Genomic DNA, 10,749 nt, shown 5'->3' on the forward strand with positions numbered 1-10,749 from the left:
AATAATCATGTGACTAGGATATTAGCAAAACAGAGAATCTGGAATATTTAAAGCAGAACATGGGTTCCCTGCTTTGTGTTTGTGTGTATCAAATATCACTTAGCAAGAAAAGAGTAATGTTTTAATAGCAATGATTTCATAATAAAATATAAGAATGTTTATAATATTTTAATAATTTAATAACTTAATATTATGACATACTTGTGTAACATAAAAGATGTGATAAAAATGGTGTGAGTTAGCTATGAAGAAAGGCAATAATCTAAGACTTTCTGTATAATGTACAGAGTAGATAACATGATACTTTAGGAAAAACATTTGGTTCTAGAGTCAGAAGACCTGGGTTCAAACTCCACCTTGGAAATTTTCTGTCTTTGGTGAACCTTGCCAAATCACTTGATTTCCTTGTTCCTGTTTCTTCATCCAAAAAATGACAGGATTGACAGATTCCAAGGTTCCACCTAGCTGTGAATCCATGATTCTATGACCTCGATAAGCCTCAAGATTGCAATGGGAAAAAATCCTTATAGGGAAATCAAATCACAGCATTCCTGTTTACATACTATATCATTTCTTTTTATAATCAATACAATTTTAATTTTAAAAATTCAAGATGTGTTCCAAAGATAGAGACAAATAAGAAAGAAAAGTCCCATAACACCAACAATTTATTATTACTTTAGGAGGGTAGAAGAGGGAGGTCTCTACAAAAACTTATTGCCACAGCATGTAGACAGCAATCAGTCTGGGAAATGGGTGGGTGGGGAACTTGTTTCCGCCCAACAATCCCCCAGAGATCAGCAGGTATAGCAATATGTTGATCTAGTACAAATTTGGTCTTCAACATGGCTGTTATCAGGCTTTTGATAAATCATTAATCAAGCACATCACAAAAAGATAATGTATATAGAACTTGGCTGTAAATCTCCAGGCTAAAACATTAAATAAACCCTTCTTTGGGATTGTCTTAGAACAGAAAAAAAAGTTTATTAGATCCAGTTCTGACAGAAACAAAAGCATTGTCCCTCTCAAATAAGGAGATGCTAAAATTCACTTCTGTAGCAACCCATAGGCATGCTTGGATCCTCCATGATTTAGAACACATATATACTTCCACCTAAATGAAAGCTGGAGGATTCCCCAGTGGATGGGAAAGTCCACTATCTCACTTCCACTAATTTTTAGGTTGCTTTCTTCATTCCTCAGTCTATGTCCTGTGCATTTCTCTCTAAAACTAATCTGAAATTTTCCTGGAAACGGAGCCCAGGTCCACCATAGGATTCCATTCAGAAGCTTCAAGAATAAGTAATGAAAATGAGAAAAATGGGTGGAGTCAATGATTCCATGAGGATTACTCGAAGTACTTGGATTCAGCTGGAATTCCAACCAATGACTCTACTGTTTTTCAGACACGGATTGAAAGCCATCCATCCCTGAAGGCTTCTGCCATATACTGACTGTGACCCTGGGCAAGCAACTTCTAGTGCTATGTTGTTGTTCAGTCACATCCAACTCTTCATGACCCTATTTGGGGTTTTCTTGGCAAAGATGCTAGACTGGTTTGCCATTTCCTTCTCCAGCTCATTTTACTGATGAGGAAAGTGAGGCAAACAGGCTTAAGTGACTTACCCAGAGTCATACAGCTAGTAGCCAGCTGAGAAAAGAATATTTTAAAGAAACTCCATAAACTGCCTTACCTGAGTCACGTTAAACTCTGCCAAAAAATAAAGTTTTTTCCCATAAGTATCTGCAATAAAGAAAAAAAGAATGTATACATACGTATCAGAGAAAAATTACATTTATTTATTTATTGGGCCTGGAAAAAGGATATACTGGGTGCTATTTACATATATATTTATTTATTTAAATTAGAATCTTCCAACAATTAGCCTTTAGTTTACTGATAGCCCTTAATGAAGATAGTTAATTAACATTAATAAATATAATGACATATAAACCACTACTTAGTTCAGCCTCTGGGGCAGCGGGGGGAAATTAGTCACACTGTCTGTTTTGATGTCATATAGATAAAGTGATTAATGAGAGTTTTCACTAGCTGCTGATTTGTTGGAGCTTCAGCTTTAGTTTTTGTAGAAAAGTTTAGGAAAATCTATCAAGCCTCAAACTTGGCCTGCCTCTCTACTCACTAAGCCCTGTCAGAGTGAAAATACAATTAAAAACCAACCAGAGTACACTCTTTCAACAGAACCAGGGATGGGAGTTACATTTCTTATTTTCATTACAGTTCTTAATTTGCTAAAAGTATGACTTCTTTTAAATTTAGATCAATTTATTCCATCCCCCAAACTCTGGGCTAACCATTTTTGTAATTTTTATATATATTTTTGCACGTTTATTTTTATCGTAGCAAAGATACCCAACCGTCACGTAAGATATCATCTTATAGTTCATAAAATATCTACATAAATCAATATGCACACCAGATTTATGATTTTATTAGGTCTAAGGATTGGACAAAATTTATAATAGAAGAGGCCATCTGGTTTAATTGCTTGTGTACCTATCACATTTCCTACTCAAGGACAAGGATATTCTCTCTTTTTTTTTTTTCGGTGAGGCAATTGGCATTAAGTGACTTGCCCAGAGTCACACAGCTAGTGAGTGTAACGTGTCTGAGGTCAGATTTGAACTCAGGTCCTCCTGACTCCAAGGCCAGTGCTCTATCTACTGCACCCCCAGCTGCCTCTAGGATACTCTCTTAAAACCTCTTTGTACCTGACATAGGCCATAGCACAGTGTCTTGAATGTAGTAGATACTCAGTAGATATAATTTCTGAATAAATGAAGTTACTATACTAATCTTGTCTAGGAGTGTGCCATGATCGTAGACCATAGGTATATGAAATATTTTGGGTAAATGTGCAAATATAATAGTGTAAGCTCTCTTTCTTTTCAGGGAAAGCCAAAAAGCATTTTTCTTAGCTCACCAATAAAAGGCACTGAGTATCACTAAAATAGTACTTTTTTTTTTCCTATACTGGACCTAGAATTTCATTGGAATAGGCTAGGGAACACCTGATGAGTATGATCTCTCTAATAATATAAGTCACCATCTGTTATTCAGGGCAGCTAGGGAGCAGAGGATAGAGTGCCAGGCCTGCAGTCAAAAAGATCTCATGAGTTCAAATCTGGCCTCAGACATTTACTAGCTGTGTGACCCTGAGAAAATCACTTAACCCTGTTTGCCTCAGTTTCCTCATCTATAAAATGAGCTGGAGTATCTTTGCCACAAAAAACCCCAAAGGGGGTCACAATCAGACACAACTGAAATGACTGAACAACAACATCTCTTCAACTTATGGTCCCAGAAAGTTGTCTGGGTCACTGAAAGCTTAGGTGACTTGCCAGTAGGTGTCAGAGATAGAATTTAAACCCAGGTTCTTCTCACTCCAAGGCCAGCTATCTAGACACTGAGCTACACTGCCTGTAAACGACAATCATTACCACTAATAGATCAGAATAAAGCTTGCTCTCTTGGCAATAGTCTTGGCATTACATTTGCTACTTGGGTAAAAATCTTTTGTAACCAGGAATGTAATCTAGTTTTGGCAACAACTTAGAGAGCTTCTGGTCTCTATCCCCATAATAAATTATGCCCCATGCATTTTGTTAAACGTGGTGCCATATCATGAAGGCAATTTAGCAAAAGAGTCATTGGAGCTATTAAAATACAGCATTAATGAGGGTGGTGGAAACTTGACAATGAATTGTCCAATGGGAGTTTTCTGTGTACTGCAGCACTCACTCCTGACCGAATGATTATGAAAGAAGAGGGTAGGGGTGACATCTAAGAAGTCATCAGACATCAATTTACCTCTTGTTTCACCGTCATCCCAAAACAGCTCTCCCTTTGCTTCTTTTTTGTCATCCAGGGCAACAATGAATCCCAGGGGATTTTTACGGCTATGGGAATAGATATAAGGCTTAGACAGAGAAAGACACAGGTCAGATTGCCAGAATGAGGATCCTAAGGGCAGACGCTCCTGAGAATCCCTCTATGAACACATTTTAGATGAAAACCCTTTTATAGACCAGGAAACTGAAACTGATGGCTGGAACCTGGGAGAACTCTCAGGGTCACATAGCACTAGATGTCAAAGGTGGGCAAGGTGTGGTTGTTAAGTGCCCAGGTCTTTTGACTCCTAGTTCAACACAAATTCCACTATATGCCATGCTAATGACTAGCATGGCAAAGTTCTATGTGTATGTTAAATTCTGAATGTGAATAAATGAAAGAATATAGATAGTCTAAGATGGGAGAAGATTTATCCCCCCTCGAATGAGGAAGAGGATGCCACATGCAAACTGACTTTCCTTGGAAAATGAGGGTGGTGAGTTTTGTAGATGCGCATTTTGGATGAAAAATTTAAATAACTAGTCTGGGTCTTCCTGTTACTATCTTCCCATATCCTAAACCACAACACACCCTCCTCCGTGATACATTGCCTGACCAAGGCTCCCTGAAAACAAAATAAGTGACAAGATTGGGCTCTCACGTTCACAGCATACCTGGCCTCTGTAGTTTCAGCTGGCTCCTGTGTGGGAAAGATGGAGCCCCCTCGAAGGTGAAGTCCTATCTTGTCCCCAGGAAGCACCATCTCCACCCATTCCTTTCTCTGTGGAATCGCTACATTCTAGGTGAAAAGAAGAAAACAGCTGGCCTTAAATTCAACCAAATCATCCAACAGCAGTTAGTTAGTTAGTGGCTAGTTAGTAGTAGTTAATTAGTTATTAGTAGTAGTTAGTGGTTAGTAGTAAACGGCTCACAGACTCTCAGCGTTGGAAATCATTTCAGACATTGTCTGGCTTGATCGTAGCTCTCTTGATTTAAGGAACAGATCATAGAAACATAAACTTATGGAATATTGGATCTGAAATGGACTTTAGAAGTCATGTGCTTCTCTGTCCTACTCCCCAGCTGTGTATTCTAGCTAAATTGTCTGGAAAGAATATTTATATGAAAATGATTTTACTTTCCAAATGATTTTCAAAATAAAGTAGAAATATATTCCTCCTAAAAAGAATTAACTATTCAACAAAAGAATGGTAATAATGATCAATGTGATTAAATATGTTTTTCTTTTTCTTTTTCAGAAAAAAATAAAAACTCACACTATCCCAACCCCCTCAGATCCCAGAATGCAAATGCAGTGTAAAGCACAGGTGCCCCCCGCTGCTCCCTCCCTAGACGCAGCCCATGCAATACAGCGTATACTTAGCAGTCAGAGGCTGTCCTTACTTACTGTCTCATATCCATACCAGATGGCATCAGGGATGTATGCCATCACTCGGTCCACACCCTAGGACAACAGAGAAAAGTAACATCTAACCTCCACACTGATAGACGTCAGGCACAAGGGACAAGAGAGCATCCTCAGGCAAAGATGTCAGCTGACTGACATCTCAGTGTGACTGAACTAGTGTCATGAAGTGATACATGACATTATTATTATTGGGGCTATCACATGCATTCCAAATATGCATGTGGATTATTGCAGAAAAATTTTCATCCTGGAGGATTTCTATATCTGCCGTTACATTCCTGGTCCCACCCTCTCCGCATTAAGCCTGGGCATCATACTCCTGCCTCTTCTCCTGCAAACAATTAAGACTCAGTCTCTCTCTCTATTCACTATGCCCTACCAACTCTCAACACTTTCTGCTACTACTCTTTACCATAGTCATGCATCCTAGAATGATAGACTCATCAGATATTAGAGATGAAAGAGAGCAAGGGATGCTTCTTTTGACCCATGGCCACAGGGGTATCTGTTGTAGTCAGCACATAAAGACAGTCAAAGCCTCTACTAACGTCATATGCTTGGTACTCAATATCTACTAAAGGTCACCATGAAGGGCTAGATGGGCTGAGGGACAGTGGGGTACCCTGTCTGTACCACTTAATGTCACATACCATGCAAAGAAACTTACTGAATACAGAACTGGTGTGATAAGCAGGCCAGGCCCCCAGAGGAATTGCTGATGTATTTTCCACGTCTGTGAATCCTGGTAAAACCTGGGGATATGGAAATAAGCATGATTTGTCCTCCAATCATAATTAACCCCAGATCATATGTTCACATGATTATAAACTAAAGTCGTGATTTGGAAGGCAATAGTCACAGATGAGGGAGCTTACTCATGGACAAGAGGCCGGGCCACTGTATCCCCCCGAGTGTGAGCTCTAAAGAAGAGGGTATAGAGGTAGGGCAGAAGATTGTAGCGGATATTGAGGTAGTATCTGGCAGAATCCAAAAGAACAGAGTTTATTCCAAATGCAGCAGGATCTTGGTCCTGGTGAAAGAGAGAAAAAAACACAAAATAACTGCTTAACCAATTACATTATAGTTTAAGGCCAAATCTAGTCCAAGGATTCTTCCTAGATTAACAAACTGTCCTTTTTTCCTACAGTAAAATACTTCATTCATCTTCTTCTCCCTCAAGTATTTATACAAATTTGCAGTCTCTATTTCTCTTGCCTTTTTACTGACCTCATCTTTCTTTTCAGATTGCAAGCTTTTCCAAGGGCAACAGTTACTTTTGTTCTTTTATGTCTTCTGTTTCTCATGTACATAAAACACAGGGCATGCACACCTCACTGAGATAGGCAATGGAGACTTACTTATTTATTATTTGTATAAGAACACTAGTATCTCCCTACAGAGATACTGACTTCCCTAATGTCCTGGTTCTAGAACCCTAGTAATTCCTTAGTCAAGGCTAATGGCGATCTTGCTCACTCTTCCTCTCTTGTGAGAGCTACCACTCACTTTTCCCAAAGCCTCGCACCTTCACTTTGGATTGATTTAGAGACTAGGACCTGCTCCCTCTTCTTCATTCTCAGACTTGCCTCCTTTTTGTCAACTCTGACTGCAAGAGAGCCCATCCACTGAAAGTCATCTTTGTCTCTTCAAGTATTCCTTGAGTCTCTTGTCTGGATCTCTCCTTTTCCCCTCTTCTTTGTATCACAGTTATTTGTTTATAGGTAATATCTTTCCCATCACCACTCTTTCCCTTTAGTTAAATCATAAACTCTGTGGAGGTAGAACATGTGTCATTTTCCATTTTTGCATCCTCTAGAGTTTAATGAATGAAATATTTATTAAGCACTTACTATGTGCCAAGCACTATTCTAGGCACTGGAGATACAAAAACAAACGTAAAAAGGTCTCTGTCCTCAAGGAGCTTACCTTCTGATGGAGGAGACAACACGTAGATCTATAAGTACCTCTTCAAAATGAATAGAAGGGAGGAAGGGAGGAAAGGAAGGAAGGAAGGAAGGAAGGAAGAAAGAAAGAAAGAAAGAAAAGAAAGAAAGAAAGAAAGAAAGAAAGAAAGAAAGAAAGAAAGAAAGAAAGAAAGAAAAGGAAAGAAGGAAAGAAAGAAAAAAAAAGAAAGAAAGAAAAAGAAAGGAAGGAAGGAAGGAAGGAAGGAAGGAAGGAAGGAAGGAAGGAAGGAAGGAAGGAAGGAGGAAGATAAAGAAAAGAGAGTAGTGGGAGGTATTAGCAGGTAGGGTAAGGAAAATAAGGAGAAAATGATATGAGCTTCCAGCCTTAGTTATCTCCTTCAGCTAGCCTTTCCAAGACTTCCTGGCTCTATTCTTTATGCCCCTATCATCAATGTCCAATGCCTGTAAGTCATCCTCTTTGTTTTACTCATAGGCAAGAGATAGTAGAAGCCAATCCATTTATTATTTTCTAAGCTTGTGGCACTTATAATAGCAGAACTAGAGACACTATGATCAATGCCCTCAAACTTTGGTTAGTGGCTTTCCAGAACTCAAGTGGGTATATCTAAAAGCTCTTCCTTGTGCCCCTTTCTTTCCTTTCTTTTTATAGGGACTGGGAATTTCACCCAAGCACCAGGACATGTCACTCTGTCATTGGAGACATCTGTGAATCAACTGGCAGATTTCTGACAACCTCCCTCTGAGAGCAAAGAATGGCTCGCCATTTGGGTGTCTTACCATAAAACCTGGGCCGTTGTGATTTCTGGACAATGGATAGAAGGCTCCCAGCTGCATCCAACGCCTACACAGCTCCTCTGAGGTATTGGAGGCAAAGCCACAAATGTTCGCACCCACCTGGAAAAAAGCACAGACACCCAGCCTTTGGCTGTGTCCCCAGTATAGGGACAATTTCAGGAAGAAGATAACAATGTCCCATTTTTTGAAAGTTCTTTGGCTAATGACAAGAGACAGGATACGTGGAGATCACAAGCATAAAGACTGCCCTACTTAAGAAGCAATCAGAATATGGACTGGACCTGTGATGTCATTTACCTAGAGAACTACCTCTATCAATGCAGGATGGTGATTTGACTGCAACATACAGCCTTATGAGAGTTACTCAGAGCACTGAGAGATTAAGCGACTGGCCTTAATTCACACAATCAGCTTATGTCAAGTGACTTCCTGGCTCCAACACCAGCATTCTATTCACTCTTCTATGCTGTGATGGTATAGGAAATATGACTAAACAACAGCAAATAACTATAAAACAGGATGGAGGGGAGTAATAATGGAATGGAGATCATCTTTCTATAAAAAACTTGTTTTCAACTTCAATCCCTAATGCCTCCCTCCCCCCCTTCTTTTCCCAAGGCCTTCCTCATGGGGATTTTTGAATATTAATACATCTTACTCCTGCAGCCTCTTTACCTTTCCAGAGCTCTAAAGAAGAGCAACCTAGGCTCTAGATTTACTATTCTACTTTTAACAGGCAACTGAGCAGGAGGATGTGATTTTTTTCTCCAAGACAAAATTCCTGATGGGTCATTTGCTCTTTAGATGTCAGGTGCTCCCAGAGTTATCAAGCACAGGTGTTAAGAGACAGAAAGACTCTCCCTCTAGGAAGGTTTTTTTTTTTAATAGTAGGAAATGGACCTTACCATGGGGATACCGAAAAGGTTGAACTCAAGAATACTGGGGATGGACCATTGGAGATCATTCCAAGTGGCATCATTATCCCCTAGCCAATGAGCTGCATATTTGCCTGACCCAGCAAAGGTTGATCGGGTCAGGACGAAGCTTCTCTTTTGAGAAAAGATGCTCTCCATGGCTCTGGAAAGGAAAGACATCTAGGTTACTGAAGAGCTGTGAATTCAGAATTCTCTTACTGTTGGTGGGAGGTATCAAAGGTCCTGTGTGTCTTGCACTCTCCAACATCAAATTTGAAGAAAGCTTCCCAGAAGGGGAAGGAATTAGAGGGATGTCTGTTTCCCTAGAATAAGTATACGAGGCTGTGATGGTAAATAAGTCCACATTTATCCTAGCGTAATTATCAGAGGTGGGGCAGCTAGGTGGTGCAATGGATCAAAGGTGAGGCCAGGAGTCAGGAAGACCTGAGTTCAAATCAAGCCTCAGACACTTACTAGCTGTGTAACCTGGAGCAAGTCACTTAACCCTGTTAGCCTCAGTTTCCTCATCTGTAAAATGAGCTGGAGAAGGAAATGGCAAACCCCTCCAGTATCTTTGCCAAGAAAACCCCAAATGGGGTCATGAAAAGTTAGGCACTGACTGAAAGTGAACAACAACAACAGCAAAAATTAGGCTTACACTGAGATCTTAGAGTGCATTGTATGACAAATTCAAAATAGATATACAACCTCAATATGAAAGACCACAGTATAACAGATCAGACCATAAGCAGATCACACACTTTTCAAAGCTAGGAGTAGGAGAAATATTCTTAACCAAACAAGGGGTATAGGCAATTACAAGAGATATAACATATTATTTTGATTACATTAAACTGAAAAGCTTCTGCATAAGCAAATTTAATTCATATCGAATCTGAAGAAAAGTAGTTAAATGGGGGGAATTTTTTGTATGAAATTTCTCAGATTAGAATAGGTATCTAACACATATAGAAAATGAATAGAAATATATAAGACCAAAATATATGGTCAGAGGATATAAACAGTTTTGAAAATAATTGCAAACTATTAACAACCATATAAAAGAATACTCCAAATCATTAATAACAATAGAAATAAAAATCAAAACAAACTTGAGGTTTTATTTCATAGCCAGAAAGCTGGCAAAGATGACAAAATTAGGAATGGTCGTGATAGGAGGAATTGTCAATAGACAGGCACATGAATGCGTTGTTGGTGGAGCTATGAATTAGAAGAACCATTTTGGAAAGCAATTTGGAATTATGCAAGACGAAACTAATCAAATCCTTTGACCCAAAGATTCTGCTGCTAGGTACGTACCCCAAGATAGTCATTGATTAAAAAAAAAAGTATAGCAGTTTTGTGGGTGCATCTGTGTGTGTGTGTATGTGTGTGTGTGTGTGTTAGTAAAGAACTAGAATGAAAAAAAATGAATGGATTTGGGAGTGGCTTAAAAAACTGTGGTAAGCATTTCTTACTAAACAATAAATATGATGGATACAGTGAAGCATGGGAAAACTTTGATAAACCGATACAAAATGAAATAAGTTAGAGCCAAGTAAACAATCTCTACAATGACTAACAGCAATGTAAATTAAAAGAACAATCACCACAAAATACTGAGAAGGAATGTTGTAAAATTAGAAAGAGCAAGATTGGCCCACAAGAAAAGATTAAAAAAAATATATACTACCCCTAACCTGCTCCCCCAATACACACACACACAACACACACACACACACACACACACAGAGAGAACACAAACACACTTCTTTGCAGAGGTGTCCATGGGTATGGAATCTTGCATATAGTGTCTGATTTTTCCAATGT

At 39.1% G+C, this 10,749-nt stretch overlaps 1 protein-coding gene across 1 annotated transcript; it reads right to left on the minus strand.

Annotated features, from left to right (window-relative positions):
* Positions 1 to 237: 237 nt before the first annotated feature.
* On the minus strand, positions 238 to 9,107 carry LOC144456949 (putative maltase-glucoamylase 2). The gene is made up of 8 exons (XM_078153308.1): positions 8,911 to 9,107; positions 7,988 to 8,104; positions 6,161 to 6,315; positions 5,953 to 6,037; positions 5,265 to 5,321; positions 4,531 to 4,655; positions 3,836 to 3,924; positions 238 to 1,747 (listed from the first exon to the last, which is right to left on the minus strand). The coding sequence occupies exons 1-8, from the start codon at positions 9,097 to 9,099 to the stop codon at positions 1,671 to 1,673; spliced, it is 894 nt and encodes a 297-aa protein (XP_078009434.1). The 5' UTR covers positions 9,100 to 9,107; the 3' UTR covers positions 238 to 1,670.
* Positions 9,108 to 10,749: the final 1,642 nt, after the last annotated feature.

This window comes from Phascolarctos cinereus, unplaced genomic scaffold, assembly GCF_003287225.1.
Source record: "Phascolarctos cinereus isolate Bilbo 61053 unplaced genomic scaffold, phaCin_HiC Scaffold_1;HRSCAF=81, whole genome shotgun sequence".
NCBI classification, from domain to species: Eukaryota; Metazoa; Chordata; class Mammalia; order Diprotodontia; family Phascolarctidae; genus Phascolarctos; species Phascolarctos cinereus.